The 21,907-nt window shown below is 43.6% G+C and overlaps 1 protein-coding gene across 1 annotated transcript; it reads left to right on the top strand.

The window, feature by feature from the left end:
• Nucleotides 1-4,505: 4,505 nt before the first annotated feature.
• On the top strand, nucleotides 4,506-21,320 carry LOC139453819 (sodium- and chloride-dependent glycine transporter 1-like). The gene is made up of 16 exons (XM_071235278.1): nucleotides 4,506-4,656; nucleotides 5,380-5,438; nucleotides 6,064-6,253; nucleotides 6,402-6,533; nucleotides 6,842-7,045; nucleotides 7,640-7,670; nucleotides 9,585-9,717; nucleotides 10,313-10,447; nucleotides 14,159-14,262; nucleotides 14,491-14,615; nucleotides 15,721-15,833; nucleotides 17,040-17,180; nucleotides 18,360-18,459; nucleotides 19,268-19,368; nucleotides 20,163-20,324; nucleotides 21,147-21,320. The coding sequence occupies exons 1-16, from the start codon at nucleotides 4,506-4,508 to the stop codon at nucleotides 21,318-21,320; spliced, it is 2,055 nt and encodes a 684-aa protein (XP_071091379.1).
• Nucleotides 21,321-21,907: the final 587 nt, after the last annotated feature.

Genomic DNA, 21,907 nt, shown 5'->3' with positions numbered 1-21,907 from the left:
TAAGACATTTGTATGGGCCTACATAACAAATACCTACAAACACAGGCAAAAGCATTAAACAAGTGCATATGTTTGGTTACTTCCGGTTGATGTTGCATTTTGGCACATACGGCTTTGATACACACACGACAAGTCTCTGAAGTACACATTAGCACATTTATTACAAACTTGACTCACTTCAGTTTAAGCACACAAAACAGAGCGTCATTTCTTCGGATATAGACCATTCAGCGGTAAGGCTAAGGTTAGACATCAGTGTCTAAGCCTTCTTGACATTGACTTGACCTTGACACGCCACAGTAGACTTGAACTCGACACGCCACAATAGACAACAGCGCGTGTTGTAGCTCTTGACACTTGCTAAACTACACACGCGCACACGTTACGCTGTCCACACTATGTATTCTCTGATATAATTTCTTGTCATGCATTTTGCTTTATGCTATATTAAATATTATAAATCTATTATGTATCCGTATAGAATGTCTTTATTTAAAATTAATGCTGTCACATATTTGAGTTTCTGTTATAAGAAGTATAAAAACATTTACATTTGCACGTTGTTGAAAAAAATAAAGATTTTTATAACACAATCAAGTCTTTTTGTCAATATCGCTGAATAGAACAATCGTTTTCGGTTATTTTTAACAAGTCAGTAAGAGTTATTCAATGTAGCCACACTGAAAATTAGTTCAAAACAACATTTTTTAAGATCCAGTTTAACTATCATTCATTCGTGGCCAAAATGTTGTGGCCCATTCCGTATTCCTTACATTGAACAGTGCAGAAGGTCGTCCACATTTACCTATGGTGAGAACCACGAGCATTCAACTGGCAGTTCCCGGGTCGTAATAGCTTCGATTCTACGAATCGAACTTGAATTGTTTCCTATGTTGAAAATGACATTTCAGTTTTGGAAGGTGTTATGGTGTTGTATTACCTTCACGAGGAATACGGACGAAGGAGCCTCGTTCTGAAGTACAAGTTCGACCGTCATTAACAAATTGAGTGAGTGAGTGAGTTGGGGTTTAACGCCGCTTTTCACAGTACTCCAGTTATATCACGGCGTGTCAGCTTAATGTGGGAAGTAAGCCCGAAGTGATGCAGGTCTCAGACGTTTACCACTTCGGTGAAAACCCACGAGCACGGGTATGGTGCTGACAAACCTAGAAACATAATCGGGGCGAACCGGGATTCGAACCCACAATCATAGGTTTCTGCGTGCCCAAGGGACGCAACTCTGCACAGCGAATCGCGGCGCCTTAGACGACTGGGCCACCCGTGCCCGCCATTAACATATTGAACTGATACAATGTGTTAGCCATCATACTAGGGCTGGGACGGGTAACTCAGGTACTCGGGTCGGGTGGGTACTGAGTAGGACCCAGGTACCCACAGGACTACACGGACCCGTGCTTAGTCACGTGATTATATTGTTCAATGTCAAAATTTATTTAACACTCCATGGTTACACTATAAGTGACAAATGTCTTTCTGACTATACACACATTCCTTCTGACTTTATTTGCTTACATAATGATATAACTTCAGTCATCTTCAGTGTATGCATGACCAGATCGGATTATACGTGTATCTAACTATATTTTGACAGGAGTACGGTCAAACGTTTCCCAATCAGACATTTTGTACCTCTCTCTTGAGACCTACAGCGGGTACCCGGGTAGGATCGGGTTATAGGAGACGGGTACCCCGGTAGTAAATTTGGACTTGTGGACTTGGAGCCCTTCATCATACACTCACGACTAGCAGATCCTGACACAGTTAAGGGCGGCAAATCTTCACAGCTAATTGCGGCGCAACCTGTGCCCCGTCTTTACCGTCACGACTAAGCTCGTCACATCAGTCACTTCCATATTAACATTTTCATTTCTAGTTTTTTTATTGATACCATTTACATAGCTTATTTCAGCACTGCAAAACTGTTACAGTATGATTTGAAATTATTGCACCAAATATTTTGAACAGAGTACAAAATACCTTTTAATATTTGCTGCTAGTTGGTATAGTCTTGGTGTTTTTGCGACATAAGGCATAACTGAACGTTAGCCGAAACAGCAAAAAATGGTCAGCAGGCGTAATGCCTACTTGGAGACCTCTCCGACAGTATACATCAATCAGTTACGATTGAAAAACAACTTTCTCATTGCTTCGAAGAGGGCATTTTTGTGAGTCACCATGATCATCCGTGGAATTATACCAATTTTCCTTCATGTAACTGAGTGACAGAACTCCCCTAGAACATGTACGCTCCTTAGTCAAGTTATACAGGTATCAGTGACTAAGTGAGTGAGTTGGGTTGGGTTTTACGTCATTTTCAGCAATATTCCAGTAATGTCACGGCGGGGAATACCGGGAAATTGGCCTTACACAATCTACTCTTGTGGGTACACATCACAAACGCACACATACAAACGTACGCACGCACGCACGAATCTTATGAATATACGAGGGGCGGTCGGGTTGCCTAGTGGTTAAAGCGTTCGCTCGTCACGCCGAAGACCCGGGTTCGATTCCCGACATGGGTACAATGTGTGAAGCCCATTTCTGGTGTCCCCCGCCGTGATATTGCTGGAATATTGCTAAAAGCGGCGTAAAACCATACTCACTCACTATGAATATACGTGGCCTCAAAACACATCCTTGGCGAATACCAATAACACTTTGAAAATACTCTCACCAGCTATCTTCTATTCTCACAGAGTTAGGAGTATATAGAGCTAGGTATGATAAACCCTATCTATGCCTCGTAGGATATCGTTATTTGTGTCGTACAAGGTCAAGACTAAGCGTCAATATATTTTCCTATAGTTATTGAAATAATTCCCATTTCCACATTAGATTTGGGGTTTGTATCCTTTTATTGAAAATATAAGTAGATCTGGCCTCCTACAGCTAAGTGTTGCATACCGATGCTACACATCCTTGGCGAATACCAATAACACATTGAAAATACTCTCACCAGCTATCTTCTATTCTCACAGAGTTAGGAGTATATAGAGCAAGGTATGATAAACCCTATCTATGCCTCGTAGGATATCGTTATTTGTGTCGTACAAGGTCAAGACTTAGCGTCAATGTATTTTCCTATAGTTATTGAGATAATCCCAATTTCAACATTAAATTTTGGGTTTGTATCTTTACATTGAAAAGATAAGTACATCAGGCCTCCTAACTACAGCTAAGTGTTGCATACCGATGCTACTGTAGTTTGGCTCCACAGTATGCAGTGGCCGTCATTATGTAGATTTGATGTTCGCTATATTCATAATGGGCAATTAGTATTGGTCCACACACACAAAAGGTACATTTCATTGTTGATTTACGGATCTTCAAGCGGACATGGGCGTTTCTCGTATAACATGACCTACCATAAACCTTGATTAGAATTAAAGTGGTCTGGGTTGTCGTTTGATTAAAGATGTATGGTAGGACATACATCTCTGACACATTCACGGTTTCCATCTGTCTCACGTGTCATACTAGTACGTCAGCTTCACACGGAAGGGTTGCGGTCCTGGGTTCGAGCCCCGCATGGATTCATTTTGGTGTAGTTAGGTTTTCTTTGCTCTAGAATCCGGGGTAGAATAGACCCCAGCAACCTATGCTTTTCGAAAAAAGCAAATAAATGGTCACTTGAAATTAGTTGCTTGCATGTCAGCGTGAGACAGTGTGAGACTATCTGTCAGTCACTGGTTTGTCTGGTCCAGACATGAATATATCAAGGGCGCTGTATGGAATACCTGAAGGGACATCGTCTGGCGTGCCCAAGGGACGCAACTCTACACAGTGAATCGCGGCGCCTTAGACGACTGGGCCACTCATGAATGGATGTTTGTCGTCGACACTGATCTTTGTTCTTATACTTGGTGGTAACATTTATATTTCATGCTCCCCGGCGTGTTTTAAGAGTCTATAAAGCTGACACGCCGTGATAAATACTGTTAAAAGCGGCATTTATCACAACTCACTCACTCACTCACTCACTCACTCACTCACTCACTCACTCACTCACTCACTCACTCACTCACTCACTCACTCACTCACTCACTCACTCACTCACTCACTCACTCACTCACTCACTCACTCACTCACTCACTCACTCACTCACTCACTCACTCACTCACTCACTCACTCACTCACTCACTCACTCACTCACTCACTCACTCACTCACTCACTCACTCACTCACTCACTCACTCACTCACTCACTCACTCACTCACTCACTCACTCACTCACTCACTCACTCACTCACTCACTCACTCACTCACTCACTCACTCACTCACTCACTCACTCACTCACTCACTCACTCACTCACTCACTCACTCACTCACTCACTCACTCACTCTACAAACCAACTATCATTCTGCCTTGGCCTGACCTGGCCGTGTTCCTGTCCACACGTCCATATGCGGTGTCACACCGGTGCCTTCATGGGCCTTGTTTGATCATCATGAATAAGCATGCTTTCAGAATAGTATCCAAGATGTTTGGATTAAGTGTGACGAAAAACAACCATGTCGACTTCACAATCACTACCACCGCTACTACAATTACAACAACCTACAACCACCACCACTACAACTGCTACAGACACTACTGCCACTACCACCACCACTTCAACCACCACAACCAGCGTTAGAATTGATTCTACCCATTCTTGTCGTAACGGGACTAACGGGATCGGGTGGTCAGGCTCACTGACTTGGTTGATGCATGTCATCGTATCCCATGATGTCAATCACTGGACTGTCTGGTCCAGATTCGATTATCTACAGACCGCCGTCATATCTATGGAATATTTCTGAGCGCAGTGGCCCTGAAATGTTGACACCAGTGCACCCTGAAGTGTTGACACCAGTGCAACCCTGAAGTGATGACACCAGTGCAACCCTGTAATGTTGACACCAGTGCAACCCTGTAATGTTGACACCAGTGCAACCCTATAATGTTGACACCAGTGCAACCTTGAAATGTTGACACCAGTGCAACCCTGAAGTGTTGACACCAGTGCAACCCTGAAATGTTGACACCGGTGCAATCCGGACAGTGCACCTGAGTACAGCCAAACCGCCCGGGTTTAAATTCACATCAATACAGCCAGCTCCCGAGGGATGGTAGAGGGTGACGCCAGCAGATACAGCTACACAGGAGCAAGGTTGAATTACATCTGAACGTAGATTCTAACAAGCAGCGCAAGGGTAAGTTGAAAACAATAGCGGATCCCGGCGTCAGACAAATTCCTTGACCACAATTAAACTGAGCAATAAATATGCAACGCCACACCTGTCGGTAACTCTATCTTGGTCAGCGACTGGTATAAGACCATAAAACGTAGTCCAGAGGTGTTGTATCCCCAGGTGTGCGGCAATCAGCGGAGGGCTCAGTCACCGACAATGGAGGTATGTGGGAGAATGAGGTAATGTTATTTTACGTCGCAGTCAGCAATACTACAGCTATATCACGACAGCCTGTTAATGTTCGAGTCGGGGCCAGGCGAACCAACGGTAGATAGCAAGAACAACGGTGCATGTCGGGGCACGATGACACAAAATCGGTCATACAATCTTATATACATCATCCTTTAAAATCATGCTATGCCTTTATGATTATGTCTAGAACCCATAGTATTGATTTGCATTCTCGAGTTGCATCCCTTACGTATGCCAGGATCTGATGATCGTGGGTTCGAATCCTAGATTCGCCCCGATTTTGTGGGTTTCTCAAGAGGTACACTTTGAACTTACTACATTAAGCAGGAGCACCGTGTCTTAACTAAAACCAGTTCAAACCCGGCATCCTAACGATGTTGTTGAACATTGAGCTATAATCATAAGACTGTTTTGAAGGACGTTCCAACATCAAGATCAGCGTCACCGGGGCCCTGGCGAGCGTTTTGTGCTTTGTTACTTGTTTTGATGCAAGACAAGATTTTGATTTGGGTTTTGATTTCAAAAAAGTATTTGCCATGACAATGTCAAAATTGGGTTCCCGTTCAATACAAATATTAACGGTCCTGTTCTTCATGAAACTGAAACTTCCAGAAGTCAGATAATGAGTCAAAAGATGTGGCGACAGCGGAAAAGGGTGAAGTTGATGCTGTATCAGAGAAGGAAATGATGGAACGCGGCAACTGGGGAGGCAAGCTGGAGTTCATCCTCACCTGTGTCGGCTACGCTGTGGGCCTCGGCAACGTGTGGAGGTTCCCCTACCTGGCCTTCAAGAACGGCGGAGGTAGAATACAGAAACCTTTAGTTTTTAACGTACCTTTAACATTTAACCACAGAAGTATATTAAGATAGAAATTTTAACATGATTATATTCTCAATGAGATTTTTTACAACGAGTGCATTTAAAGAATTCAGAAGCAAATGTTGTACAGGTGCGTTCCTCATCCCCTACTGGACCATGCAGCTGTTTGTGGGGATGCCTCTGTTTTTCATGGAGCTGTCATTCGGCCAGTTCGCCAGTCTTGGCCCCATCACCATCTGGAAGATCAACCCTCTGTTTAAAGGTAGGATCACTACTGAGAACTTGTCTTGTACGGGTTTTATTCGAACCCGGGCCTTCGGCGTGACGAGCGAACGGATTTACCACAAGGCTACCCCGCTGCCCCACTGTTTTGAATATAGAAGGTACAGTCATACAACATAGTGTCGAAGTTCAGGGGCATACGTAAATACTTTGAGTTATTCGAAGTTCGACACAACCGAAAAATGATGAATAAGGAAGAAATACGCAGGGACCAAGCAATTTACTTCGAGACGACCGAAAGTTCGCCACAACGGTGTTTGATTGTATCTGTGACGTCCTTCACTGCAGGGCTCGGCTACAGCATGGTGATCGTGTCGGGTCTCATCGGCGTCTACTACAACGTCATCATCGGCTACTGCTTCTTCTACTTCTTCTCCTCGATGCAGGGAACACTGCCCTGGTCTCACTGCGACAATGACTGGAACAGTCCTAACTGCGTCGTTGATAGCAACGTGGTCACAAACAACACTAATCTCACCATTTCCAACGGCAGTGAGTGTTTTACTTTACTTAGTTAAATATATTTTGTACATCAAGAATACAAGTCTCTGCTTTTATCTATTAACCCATAGTGTTCTGATTATTTCTGTTATCTTATTGCTGATACAAGCTTATTGTTCGTAGCTGTAATGTTTGTTACTATTAAAGTTTGATAAATGAGGATGAATAAATTTAACAATTAACTGGCTAAGGAAGAGAATTTATGGATGTCAACTTCTTTATCATGAGGAACACACCGTTTCGGACTATATGCTTACTCCTTCATCAGGTGAATTAATGCTATGAGGCAGAGACCATATATATTTACATGTTAGAACATCAAAAGTAATAACAAAACATAAAGTGGAAACTTAACAAGGGTGGCCAACTGATAATTGGCGCTATGATAGACAATGGAAGCCAACCTGATGAAGGAGTAAGCATATACTCCGAAACGTTGTGTTACAAAATAGAAGTTGGCATCCATAAATTATCTTCCTTATGTGTATCAATTCGAAATGCCTTTTAAGACTTAATTAACTGTCTGTGATTAAGGTTAATGTTTACACAAATTTAGCTATCGTTGATGTTGTTTCGATGTTGCAGCCACGATATCAGCCAGTGAAGACTACTTTCTGTAAGTAACAGAGGTCTTTAGAGGCATGTTATCTGCGTATTCCGTGTGTATTACATAGAACATGCACACATAACTATTCACTACAACTTGTTGAGCTGTACGAACTGAAACTGTTTGCAGTTTTATTCACCTGGCGTCGCCATTTTGCAGAGATGAAGAGAATTGGATTTCTATCTCATGGTGTAAACTAATGTACCAATAAACAACCACGAAAAAGACTGGTTTGTAAAGCAGTGCTTAATGATGTCCAAGACTTTGTTTTACATAAAAGGCAGTAAATGTTGCCTTTTTAATCGGTAAATGTGCAGCGCGATACCAGGTGTTTTCTGGGAGCACATGCTGCAGATGTTTATATATGAATGTTAAATGTCGTGACACCTGGTGTTTCAGGGAGCACATGCTGCGGATGTTTATATATGAATGTTAAATGCCGTGACATCTGGTGTTTCAGGGAGCACATGCTGCAGATGTTTATATATGAACGTTAAATGCCGTGACACCTGGTGTTTCAGGGAGCACATGCTGCAGATGTTTATATATGAACGTTAAATGCCGTGACATCTGGTGTTTCAGGGAGCACATGCTGCAGATGTTTATATATGAATGTTAAATGCCGTGACACCTGGTGTTTCAGGGAGCACATGTTGCAGATGTTTATATATGAACGTTAAATGCCGTGACATCTGGTGTTTCAGGGAGCACATGCTGCAGATGTTTATATATGAATGTTAAATGCCGTGACACCTGGTGTTTCAGGGAGCACATGTTGCAGATGTTTATATATGAACGTTAAATGCCGTGACAGCTGGAGTTTCAGGAAGCACATGCTGCGGATATTTATATATGAATGTTAAATGCCGTGACACCTGGTGTTTTCAGGAAGCACATGCTGCGGATATTTATATATGAACGTTAAATGCCGTGACACCTGATGTTTCAGGAAGCACATGCTGCAGATGTTTATATATGAACGTTAAATGCCGTGACACCTGGTGTTTCAGGAAGCACATGCTGCGGATATTTATATATGAATGTTAAATGTCGTGACACCTGGTGTTTCAGGGAGCACATGCTGCGGATATTTATATATCAATGTTAAATGCCGTGACACCTGGTGTTTCAGGGAACACATGCTGCAGATGTTTATATATGAATGTTAAATGCCGTGACACCTGGTGTTTCAGGGAGCACGTGCTGCAGATGTTTATATATGAACGTTAAATGCCGTGACACCTGATGTTTCAGGGAGCACATGCTGCAGATGTTTATATATGAATGTTAAATGCCGTGACACCTGGTGTTTCAGGGAGCACATGCTGCAGATGTTTATATATGAACGTTAAATGCCGTGACACCTGGTGTTTCAGGGAGCACGTGCTGCAGATGTTTATATATGAACGTTAAATGCCGTGACACCTGATGTTTCAGGGAGCACATGCTGCAGATGTTTATATATGAATGTTAAATGCCGTGACACCTGGTGTTTCAGGGAGCACATGCTGCGGATGTTTATATATGAATGTTAAATGCCGTGACACCTGGTGTTTCAGGGAGCACATGATGCAGATGTTTATATGAATGTTAAATGCCGTGACACCTGGTGTTTCTGGAACTACGTGCTGCAGATGTTTAAATATGAACATTAAATGCCGTGACACCTGGTGTTTCAGGGAGCACATGCTGCAGATGTTTATATATGAATGCTAAGTACCGTGACACCTGGTGTTTCAGGGAGCACATGCTGCAGATGTTTATATATGAATGTTAAATGCCGTGACACCTGATGTTTCAGGGAGCACATGCTGCAGATGTTCATATATAAATGTTAAATGCCGTGACACCTTGTGTTTCAGGAACTACGTGCTGCAGATGTTTATATATGAATGTTAAATGCCGTGACACCTGGTGTTTCAGGAACTACGTGCTGCAAATGTCCGATGGGATGGAGAACATGGGTGCCCTCAACTGGCGTCTTGCCCTGTGCCTGCTGTTGGCGTGGTTCGTTGTCTTCGGAGTACTCATCAAGGGGATCAAGTCACTAGGGAAGGTAGGTGCACACAGTCTACTTAGAAGCTACTTAGAAGCTTTATGAATAAATGTTGTTTGACTGTCCTTCGTGAATTCAAACAGTTACTTCGTGAGTTCAAATAGTTACTGTCTGCTACTTTTATGATTACGGTGACTTATGACCAAACGCTCGGGTGATATAAGTGTTTTATAACTGTGGACACTAGGGAACATCGAGTCTTGATCGGGTTTAACCGCTGCACGAGACGAGCGGGTGTTGATATTAGTGCCATGGTAAGGACTAGGTTACAACCTCTTAAGATAAATCTATATTGCACTGCTTCTTATAATATCACATTCAATCCTTGGCTATTCCTTGTCCTATCCGCACTTTGACTGGTGTGTTCCCTGTCTAGCCTGACCGTGACTTGTGTGTTCCCTGTCCTAGCCTGACCGTGACTGGTGTGTTCCCTGTCCTAGCCTGACCGTGACTGGTGTGTTCCCTGTCCTAGCCTGACCGTGACTGGTGTGTTCCCTGTCCTAGCCTGACCGTGACTGGTATGTTCCCTGTCCTAGCCAGACTGTGACTGGTGTGTTCCCTGTCCTAGCCTGACTGAGAATGGTGTATGTTGCAGGTCGTCTACTTCACCGCCACCTTCCCCTACCTTCTGCTGACGGCGCTGCTCATCCGGGGTGCAACGCTTGATGGCTCTTCAGATGGCATCAAGTTCTACCTGACGCCTGACTGGAACCGGCTGGCCGACTCAGAGGTGATTTCTTTTGTAGGGGGATATACAGCTCACAGGATGTAAGGAACACGATATCAGGCTTGTGTGACAGATACCGATTCAGAGGTTGTTGCGAGGTCCTTCCCGAGCGAGTGAGCCGCTTTTAATGATAATCCAGCACTATCACGGCGGTACGGGGGGCACCAGAAATGAGCTTCACTCACTGTACCCATGTGGGGACTCGAACTAGAACCTTCGGCGTGACTATCGAAAGTTCTACTGACAAGACTAGAATCCTTCTTGATTATCATAAGATGCAACCAAATCGGAATTACGCGATTACAATGGCTGAAGTATAACGACTATGTGAATGGTTGGCCACCCGACAAAACCACCACCAGCCTCTGGGAGCAGTCGCTACCAATGATTAAAACTGAGAGGTTTTGTACGAGGGTGACTGAAACCTTCCAAGCCTAACAGTGATAAGTTGATGAAGTTGCTAATCATTTCTCAACATATTCTTCTACGAGGCCCACACACTCCTGCCAATGATGCTAGAGTGCCTGGATCACACTGGTGTAGAAAGCCTACTCCTCGTAGTGTCAAAGGTCCCCCACAGCAGCAAGACGTCATCATCATTTGCATGACTCTTGTCAGAATGTTCTCTCTTCAAGTTTGGGAAGAGGTGGAACTCTGACGGTGCCAAATCTGTTGAATACGGATGATGATTAGTTCAAAGCCACAGTCAGGCATTGCAGCCATGGCGACAACAGACTTGCATTGTACTGGTGTCGTTTAATGAATATTCCACCACGTTCAGCCTTGATACTATCGCGCAGTTGCAAAAGCAGATTAGCATAGAATGAGCCATTAATGGTCATACCTTCGGGTGCTAGTTCACCAGTAGGATTCCCTTGGAATTCCAGACAAGCGAAGGCATTAAGGTGGAACAGACTATGCATTCTTCGGATGTTTCCATAGCTTTGACTGCTGTTCAAGGCCCAAGATTCATCCATGATTACAAATTGCTCAACACTATCAGCTTGGTCTGCTCAAATAAAGGACGTACATTCTCATGAGAGATGATGATCCTGGAGCTTTTCTGATCAGGCGTCAGAAGCCTTGGAACCTAGCGTTCTGAAACCTTTGTCATGCCCATTTCATTCCTCAGAATGTCCTCAACTCTCTCAAGAGAGATGCCTACTGTATTAGCTGTTTGATGTGTGGTGCGTCGTCGATCATCCATAACCATATCATGTATTTTTCTTCGTGGTGGCAATTGAAGGTCTTCCTGGTCTAGGAAGGGGCGGTCGGGTAGTCTTGTGGTTAACGCGTTCGCTCGTCACGCCGAAGACCCGGGTTCGATTCCCGACATGGGTACAATGTGTAAAGCCCATTTCTTGTGCCCCCGGCAGTGATATTGCTGGAATATTGCTAAAAGCGACGTTAAACCATACTCACCCACCCACTCACTCCTGATCTAGGATCATCGTGAAGTCACTATCTTCCTCTTTTGAACTGCGCTGCCCTTATCAGTGGCAAAGGAAGTATCATCAACATTTAAAGTTGACACTGTGTTCGCATGCAAGGCTGTTAGAGTTTATGACAGGGCAGTAGCCAATTCTGTCCATTTTCCTCAAACAAGAATTAAATACCTGGTTACTTTGATACCTGAAGAAATAGGCTTCCTGGTTGTGTATTTGGTCGATCTGGACAGACGAAAGTGTGATCAAAATTTATTGAGATTGTACTCTTGATGGTACTCTGTGTAGTAGTCTTTCACGTTCACTAAAAGTCTGTTCTCGTGAGACCTTAATGAAACATGAGTATAGAAACATGGATCTGATGTTTGTCTATGAAATTCGTAATATACAAATTATAAATAGAAACTAAATGCCAAACCCCCACCCTCTCCCTCCCGCCCCGCCCTTGGATCGGGTGTTGGTGTCTGTGACATCGTTGTACTCGTCTTGCCTGATGGCAGGGATCGTTGTTCATATATATTCCCAAGATATAGGTGTATATTACAGCCTGCGGCGTTCAACAGCACATACTCCCACCTGTGTTTATGCGCAAGTTAATCGCCGGGAATGGGAAACACGAGTGTGGGATAAGAATGTTTACACAATGTGGTGTAGTGTTCCTCTTCTAATGGCACCTGACGGTGTCCTTGCATATATGGTGAACCAATTAGCAACGCGGCTCCTTGTCCGTCACAATACCAGTGAACATTAGTAGCCTGGATGCCCAATTAAGGAACAAGTTACAACAACATCTAATGCCATGACCTTATAAGTAACCAATATTATACTGAACGAAAAGGTTAGGGTTCATGAATATATTTATGAAACTGTGTGCTCAATCTTCACTACAAAGCAATATCCCTCAAAATATTCAATGGTTCAGTATATATTCATTCTAAGATATAACCCATGAAGACCCGGGGCAGAATAGGTCTTCAGCAACCCATGCTTGCCGTCAAAGGCGACTATGCTTGTCGTAAGAGGCGACTAACGGGATCAGGTGGTCAGGCTCGCTGACTTGGTTGATGCATGTCATCGTATCCCAACTGCGCGGATCCATGCTCATGATGTCAATACAGTATTGTATGGTCCAGACTCGATTATTTACAGACCCCCGTCATATGGCTGGAATATTGCTGAGTGTGGCTTTAAACAACAAACAATCAAACATTCTACGATATTAATCAAAAGCAACAAACTAACAAATAAGCAACGTTGGATATTGGGTTATTGTAGGTTAACTAAACTACGGCATATGCATGTAGTTGGCCTTTGTCTTGTACATCTCAATTGCACGCGTGTGTCAGCTTGGAGGGGACGAAACACTCGTGTTTAAACGAGCTTCGCGTAGCTGAAGATGGTTCTCTACCCGTGCTTGGATGATTGATTCCATACATTTCTAATCAGGACCTTTGAATGTTCTACATGTCTGTAGTTAAATATATTCCGCAACTCTCTTCATCTCGTTCGGTGTGGGGCGGTCGGGTAGCCTAGTGGTTAAAGCGTTCGCTCGTCACGCCGAAGACCCGGGTTCGATTCCCGACATGGGTACAATGTGTGAAGCCCATTTCTGGTGTCCCCCGCCGTGATATTGCTGGAATATTGCTAAAATCGGCGTAAAACCATACTCACTCACTCACTCGTTCGGTGTATCATGGTTATGACACGAGTATATGTGTCGGAATTTGTTATATTTTATGAGATGATTCACACACACACAATAATATATTTGTTATCCACGCTTCATAGTAATTGACGTTAGGGTCTGATGTTTGGGTCAAGAATTGTGCTGAGACGCTGACAGTGTCCATATGACGTCAACAATGACTATGACATCAGCATCTACCATTGCGTCAGTACATCAAAAGCATCTGTTTGGCTACAAGGATGCTTCTGAATAAAGTTGATCAATATTGATAACGATATGAAATAATATATTACACCTAGGCGTGAGACATTGGGGTGTCTGCGGTAAAATTGCTTTTCATGAATAAAATGTTAAATACCAACATAAAATATGTAATTAAGTTATTAGTGCATGCTGGATTTGAACTAACAAACGACAATACGTGTTGGCTAACAAAGTGCAATACCAATGTCCTGTCTCCACAAAATATGTGCAAATGTACGTATATTCTGTGATTTTCCAAGCCTCTGACTGTGGTTTTATTTATATTATAAAAAGTAACACCATTGTTCATCTTCATCCTCTGACTACGGCTGCTTCCAGGTGTGGAGTGACGCAGCCACTCAGGTGTTCTACTCCCTTAGTGCCTGTTCCGGGGGCCTGGTGCTCATGTCAAGCTTCAACAAGTTCGACAACTTCTGTCTCAGGTAAAATAAAAAATTTTTTATCATTATTAATTAATGAAATTGTGTCGCATTTTGGACTCGGGGCCAGCAGTCGCATTCATTTGGGGACACATTCCTTTCAAGATTTACATTATAAGAGTCTCTCGCTAGATGTATGACTGTTAATCAAACCTTCTCTCGTGTTGTACTCTCGAGTTGTTATGGCGTTCATTTCGTTCACTTGACAACCGGTTTTTTTTTCAATCCCAGGGACGCCTTGATTGTTCCTCTCGTGGACTGTCTCACGAGCTTCTTCTCGGGATTTGTGGTGTTCACTGTGCTGGGGTTCATGGCGTACAACAGGCAGGTCAGCGTAGCCGATGTTGCTGCAGGAGGTAGGTTTTTGTTGTTGACGATGTGAGTGTTTTAGATGATGTCGGCGTCCACTGTAGGCGATTCGTCTGTTAGATGTCGGTGAGGTACAATGTAGATGTTTGCTGTGATAATGTAGGTTTTCATTGTGGGCGAGACAGGTTTTCATAGTAGTAGAGGTATGTTTTCATTGTAGGCGAGGTAGGTTTTCATTGTAGTAGAGGTAGGTTTTCATTGTAGTAGAGGTAGGTTTTCATTGTAGGCGAGGTAGGTTTTCATTGTAGGCGAGGTAGGTTTTCATTGTAGTCGAGGTAGGTTTTCATTGTAGGCGAGACAGGTTTTCATTGTTGTAGGGGGAACGGGTGGCCCAGTCGTCTAAGGCGCCGCGATTCGCTGTGAAGAGTTGCGTCTCTTCGACACGCCAGAAACCTATGATTGTGGGTTCGAATCCCGGTTCGCCCCGATTATGTTTCTAGGTTTGTCAGCACCATACCCGTGCTCGTGGGTTTCACCGAAGTGGTAAACGTCTGAGACCTGCATCACTTCGGGCTTTCCTACCACATTAAGCTGACACGCCGTGATATAAGTGGAATACTGTTAAAAGCGGCGTTAAACCCAACTCACTCACTCACTCACTCACTCACTCACTCACTCATTGTACTAGAGGTAGGTTTTCAATGTAGGCGAGGTAGGTTTTCATTGTAGGCGAGATAGGTTTTCATTGTAGGCGAGATAGGTTTTCATTGTAGTCGAGGTAGGTTTTAATTGGTGGCGAGATAGATTTTCACTTAAGGCGAGGTAGGTGATCGATGTCACTGTATTTGAGGTAGCTGTTTGCTGTAGATGAGGTAAGTGTTTGATGCATGTGTGAGAGGTATTCAGTATATCATGAAATGAGTGTTCGTTGACTGTTAAATATTTGTGTTCTTTTCTTTATGAACATATATATTTGGATCCTCAACATATTTAGATTATACACATGGTGATGTTATAAACTCAATTCTTAACTTGTTTGAGATACAAACATGTTTAGGCGTTTAATTTAAGGGACAAGAAAAACGTGTAGGCATGTTCTCAGTACCTGAACACATGATTATGCCACGCGTGACCCTTTAGTGCTATCATAAGGTCCAGGTCTGGCTTTCATCGCCTACCCAGAGGCTCTGGCCAGCATGCCGGCCCCCACCGTCTGGGCCATCCTGTTCTTCTTCATGATGCTCATCATAGGCTTCAGCTCTCAGGTCAGTTCCTTCTTTATAGCTATGTGGAAGTGAACGTGGAGTGAGTGAGTGAGTATGGTTTTACGCCGCTTTTAGGAATATTCCAGCAATATCACCGCGGGGGACATCAGAAATGGGCTTCACATATTGTAACCAGGTTCAGCGTGACGAGAGAACGCTTTAACCACTAGGCTACCCCACCGCCTAACTTAGACGTAGATGTCACATGAGATGAGAAATAGAGAATATCACCTGAGTGGGTCTTCAACTTTCATCTACGAATGTTGATATATTCTGTATAAAAAGACGCGAGGATGTGACTCTATTTATCATCCAAAATCAATCTGCCAACCTTTACAGTTTATAAACAACTCTAAGAAGCTTCGCTGAAAGATCAAAGGCTCCGACAGTACTTTATCCTGCGATAAAATACACTTTGTTAGTTACGTATTAAAGGCTAACGTCATTACACTGATTTAACGTATCCTTGGTAACATTGTTCTGTCATTCTTGTCAATCAAAATGGGCATCCACACCAATTAACGATTGGTGAAATATACATGGAACAAAATTTAAACTGTAAGAGTGAAATTATCAAACTCGTTCAGACAACTCTGCACCTGTACAAAGTGCCGCCCATGGTGATACATCCTGGTTACTTGAATGTACCAATGGTGACACATCCTGGTTATTTGAATGTACCAATGGTGACACATCCTGGTTATTTGAATGTACCAATGGTGACACATCCTGGTTACTTGAATGTACCAATGGTGACAGATCCTGGTTATTTAAATGTACCAATGGTGACACATCCTGGTTACTTGAATGTACCAATGGTGACACATCCTGGTTACTTGAATGTACCAATGGTGACACATCCTGGTTACTTGAATGTACCAATGATGACACATCCTCGTTACTTGAATGTACCAATGGTGACACATGCATGTTACTTGAATGTACCAATGAACGTCACACACGTTCGAGGCAAAACTATACTTTAGTACACTGCATATGAGCAAACTATTTTCTTAAATAACCAGTGTCTAGTGTGTAAAATGTACATCTGACCGGCTTCATTGGCAAAGAGAACAGTGATGTCATTTGATTTTGATAGTAACCGATGACGGCAGAGTGGTCTGCAAAGGATTTAATGCAATTTCATTGCTTGATCTTACCTAAGGACGAGTTATTGGCGTCACCAGCCATTTCCACTTGTTTCAGTTCTCCATCATAGAGACGGTCATCTCCTCAATATCTGATGAGTACGACTGGATCTTAAGGAAGAACTTTCGGAACTCCACCTACTTCCGGGTGTCCCTGTGTGTCGGCTTCTACCTCATGGCTTTGCCTATGACTACAAACGTGAGTAATTTCAAGAATGCACAATGAATGTGGCCTACTGTCCTATTTCCTCCTGCAGAGCGGCTGCATTAAGCAGAGGGGATGCTGCTAACCGAAGAGTGTCTGCATCTGGCGAAAGACACTGCTTCCAAGAAGAGAGTATGAAACTAGCAAGGGACACTGCTTCCAAGAACAGTATCTGCATTTGGCATGGGTCACTGCTTCCAAGAAGAACGTCTGCAACTAACAAGTGGATGATGTCCACCACAAAAAAATGTCTGAATCTGGCAGGGTGAATCTGCCTACCGAAGAGTATCTGAAACTAGCAAGGGACGCTGCTTCTAAGAACAGTATCTGCATCTGGCGAAGGTCACTGCTTCCAAGAAGAGTGTCTGCAACTATCAAGAGGATAATGTCCCCCAAAAGAGTATCTGCATCTAGCAGGGTGAAACTGCCTACCGAAGAGTGTCTGCCTCTGGCGAGGGACAGTGCTTCCAAGAAGAGTATCTGCAACTAGCAAGGGACCTTAGTTCCAAGAAGGGTATCAGCAACTGGCAAGGGTCCTTGGTTCCAAGAAGAGTATCTCAAACTAGCAAGGCACCTTAGTTCCAAGAAGAGTATCTGCAACTAGCAAGGGACCTTAGTTCCAAGAAGGGTATCAGCAACTGGCAAGGGACCTTGGTTCCAAGAAAAGTATCTGAAACTAGCAAGGCACCTTAGTTCCAAGAAGAGTATCTGAAACTAGCAAGGGATCTTGGTTCCAAGAAGGGTATCAGCAACTGGCAAGGGACCATGGTTGCAAGAAGAGTATCTGCAACTAGCAAGGGGCCATGGTTGCAAGAAGAGTATCTGCAACTAGAGAGGAGCCTTGGTTCCAAGAAGAGTATCTGCAACTAGCAAGGGATCTTGGTTGCAAGAAGAGTATCTGCAACCAACGAGAGAATAATGTTGCACGAAAGAGCGTCTGCGTTTACCAGAGGGAAACTGCCCCCCTCCATTTATTGAGCAGGTTTCCTTTTCCCCCTTTATTGATTATCACAATATCTGACCACAAACGACATGTGATATACATGTATTCTTATTTCATCTTCAACACTTGATTGTTGATTATCAAACATAAACATGTTATCATTTGCCTTGTAACTTTCACGGTTAAATGGATCATAAACATGATTTCCACGTTAATACTGTGTTATGTAGGGTGGCATATATCTACTGGACCTGATAGACACTGCCGTCAGCGGTTTCCCCCTGTTGTTTGTCGGTCTTCTCGAGTGTTTCGCCCTCAACTTCATATATGGTAAGTGAGATGAGGTGAAATGGGGTTTAACGTCGTGCGTGCGTGCGTGCGTGCGTGCGTGCGTGTGTGCATGTGTGTGTGTGGATGCTGATTTATAGTTTAACATGAATACCCCATTTAGACACAGTACACTTACTCCGAGGCAACCAGTCTTTGTTTGACAGGGTAACAAGTTCCATCTTCCATCAACGTCTTTTGGTAGACGCGGCCGGGGATAGAACCCCGAACCTTCCGCTCTCCGGGCGGACACTCTACTACGGAGGCGGTCATATGGCAACTCCGCCGCCCTGAACAACAGTGCTTTTTGTGTGAAGCATATCATTTGTTTTGGGGGATCTGATTGTTTGTTGTTGGACGCCGTTATCAGCAATATTCCAGCTACATGACGGCGGTCAGTTAATAATCGAGTGTGGACCAGACAATTATGTGATTGATATCATGAGCATCGATACACGCAATTGGGGTTCGATTACATGCATCAACCAAGTCAGCGATCCTGACCACCCGATCACATTAGTCGCCACTTACGACATGCATAGCCGACTGTTACGACAAGCATGGGTTGCTGAAGACCAATTCTACTCCGGATCTTCACGGGTAGTGAAGAACATCAAGATAATGTATAACGACATGCACTTATGGAACAACAATCGGTGGACGCTACTAGGATCAAACATAGCTCCGATGTATTGCTTATCATATTTAGAACAAACGTGTAGAATTGAATACAAGGGATATTAGTCAATTTAATATGGCTTTTAACTCTGAAGTTATGTGATATTTGAGTGTCAATGCATTCCTGCTGCAGGTTACAGTCGGTTCTCCGAGGACATCTCCATGATGCTGGGGAAACGTCCGGCCGTCTACTGGAGGTTCTGCTGGTGCTTCATGACCCCCGCTATGTTGTTTGTGAGTGTCTGCGTTAGATTATGGCGCCGTCTTGTTGTTTGTGAGCAGTGTTCACGTTAAACTATGGCGCCGTCGTGTTCTTTGTGAATAGTGTTTAAGTTAGGCGATGATGTCATCGTGTTGTTTGTGAGTAGTGTTCACGTTAGGCAAAGACGTCATCGCGTTGTTAGTGAGTAGTGTTTACGTTAGGCGATGACGTCATCGTGTTGTTTGTGAATAGTGTTCACACTGGACTATGACGTCATCGTGTTGTTTGTGAGTGTCTGCGTTAGATCATGGCGCCATCGTGTTGTTTGTAAATAGATTTCACGTTAGACTATGACGTCATCGTGTTGTTTGTGTGTTGTGTTTACGTTGGGAATTGACGTCATCGTGTTGTTTGTGAGTAGTGTTTACGTTGGACTATGACGTCATTGTGTTGTTTGTGAGTGTCTGCGTTGAGTATGGCGCCATTGTGTTGTTTATGAGTAGTTTTTACCTTAGACTATGGTGCCATCGTGTTGTAAGTGAGTAGTTTTTTTTACCTTAGACTATAGTGCCATCCTGTTGTTTGTGAGTAATGTTTACGTTAGGCAATGACGCACTCGTGTTGTTTGTGAGTAGTTTTTAACTTAGACTATGGTGCCATCGTGTTGTTTGTGAGCAGTTTTTAACTTAGACTATGGTGCCATCGTGATGTTTGTGAGTAGTGTTCACGCTGGATTATGGCGCCATCGTGTTGTTTGTAAGTAGTGTTTACGTTAGACTATGACAGTGATAATGTTCAAGTCCACCCGGTATACCCTATGTTACAGACAGTCATAGTGTTCAAGTCTATCCAGTACACCCCTATGGCTTCTGGTAGCTACGTCTACCCGGACTGGGCGCAGGCTCTCTACTGGCTGGTGGCTCTCTTCCCCATCAGCGCTATCCCCGGCTGGTTCTTGTTCCACTTCCTCCGCAATGGTGGCTTGGATGTACGTATAGTATTACATGCTCACTGTGTCTCCATTGTATTAACAGTTATTTTGAGGTGCTTGTTATTGTCCTATATCAAACGTTTCTACATCAAGCATGCTGTTTTTCCCTTGTCACGTTGGATACGTCCCCAATTAAAACGTGGTCCCCATTAAACACGTGTTAGGACGGCACATGTGTACCCTTTTCGCGAACACCTGGTGTCATCACTGATTTTCAGTGAACCATTCATATAATTTTCACGGCTATTTTGCCTTTTACACCCAATGGAATCTGTTTCGTTGGAAAATCTTTGACGTTTTATATTTTACCGTTGCACCTTGCTTTGTAGTGCAATATTAGTGAGTGGGTATGATTTTACGCCGCCTACAGCAACATTCCAGCAATATCACGGCGCAGGGACAATGGAAATGGGCTTTTCACATTTTACTCATGTGGGGAACCGATCCCGGACTAGCGAACACTTTAACCACTAGACTACCCCACCGTCCAGTGTCACAATATGTAGAAGCATCGACACGTTCGCTTTCTTAACAATAACGTCGCTATATGGCTGAAATAATGCCGATGCGACGTTAAATTGTAACTCACTCACTCTTAACAATAACAATTATTTTATCTCCACAGATTCTTTTCCAGAAAATATAGTTTGTTATAACTTAAACTACTAAATCAATATATTAGACATATGTCAGTAACACTGTTTATTAACTACCTTTTCTATTACATAATCAAATCAAGTGACAATTACATCTTGCACTATGCATGCCCTATGCATGTAACCAGCTGAAGAAAATACCATTCTCCTACTCCTGCTACAGCTCCTTAGGAAGCTGTCCTCCCCGCTTCCCGAGTGGGGACCCTCACTGCCGGAGAACAGAACAGGGCGCTACGCCAAGGAGGCCCCTGAAGGGGACGTTGGGAAGGACAATCCAGCATTCCAGGGTTTCGACAACCCGCCGTCTTACTCCGATACTGCGACGACAAAGATGTAAACATTAGGAGCTGAAGATGCAAATTGGGACATCGAGCGTAGATCTATGTTCAACGTGTCCCTAGGTATCATCAACCTAATATGTCACTTATCACTTTCATCAAACAAATAAAATATCAGATTTAGACTGGGTCATGTGAGTTGGTTAATACTTTGCTGTTTGAATGGGGGCCGGTCGGATAGCCTAGTGGTTAAAGCGTTCGCTCGTCACGCCGAAGACCAGGGTTCGATTCCCGACATGGGTACAATGTGTGAGGCCCATTTCTGGTGTCCCCCGCCGTGATATTGCTGGAGTATTGCTACAAACGGCGTAAAACCATATTCACTCACTCACTGTTTGAATGTTCCAGGGGTTTTGGGTCAAGTACGTAGGCACCATGTACATATCGCAGATTAGAAATCATCGGTGCAAAATAGTTTACGACCGCTGCCAGATATTGCTCATTTAAATTCACTAGACATGTTACCCACATCAATTCATGACAGTGTCCAACGTCCAATATGGCATCTCTTGTAAGAATATACCGCACTGAAGCTCTGGTTGTGTTGAAGCTGTTGGGCCGTCTGGGTAAAAAAGCCTCTCAGAAC

The sequence above is a fragment of the Haliotis cracherodii genome, unplaced genomic scaffold, assembly GCF_022045235.1.
Source record: "Haliotis cracherodii isolate W230 unplaced genomic scaffold, xgHalCrac1.p SCAF_10, whole genome shotgun sequence".
NCBI lineage: Eukaryota > Metazoa > Mollusca > Gastropoda > Lepetellida > Haliotidae > Haliotis > Haliotis cracherodii.
This window is presented reverse-complemented; position numbering and strand designations above follow the sequence as displayed.

What these genes read in the sequence shown, in the direction of transcription:
- LOC139453819 (XM_071235278.1), top strand. Translation starts at nt 4,506, where the DNA reads ATGTTTGGATTAAGTGTGACGAAAAACAACCATGTCGACTTCACAATC. An exon ending in TCTCACCATTTCCAACGGCA is followed by an intron (nt 7,046 to 7,639) that starts GTGAGTGTTTTA and finishes TCGATGTTGCAG; the next exon opens with CCACGATATCAGCCAGTGAA. An exon ending in GGATCAAGTCACTAGGGAAG is followed by an intron (nt 9,718 to 10,312) that starts GTAGGTGCACAC and finishes TGTATGTTGCAG; the next exon opens with GTCGTCTACTTCACCGCCAC.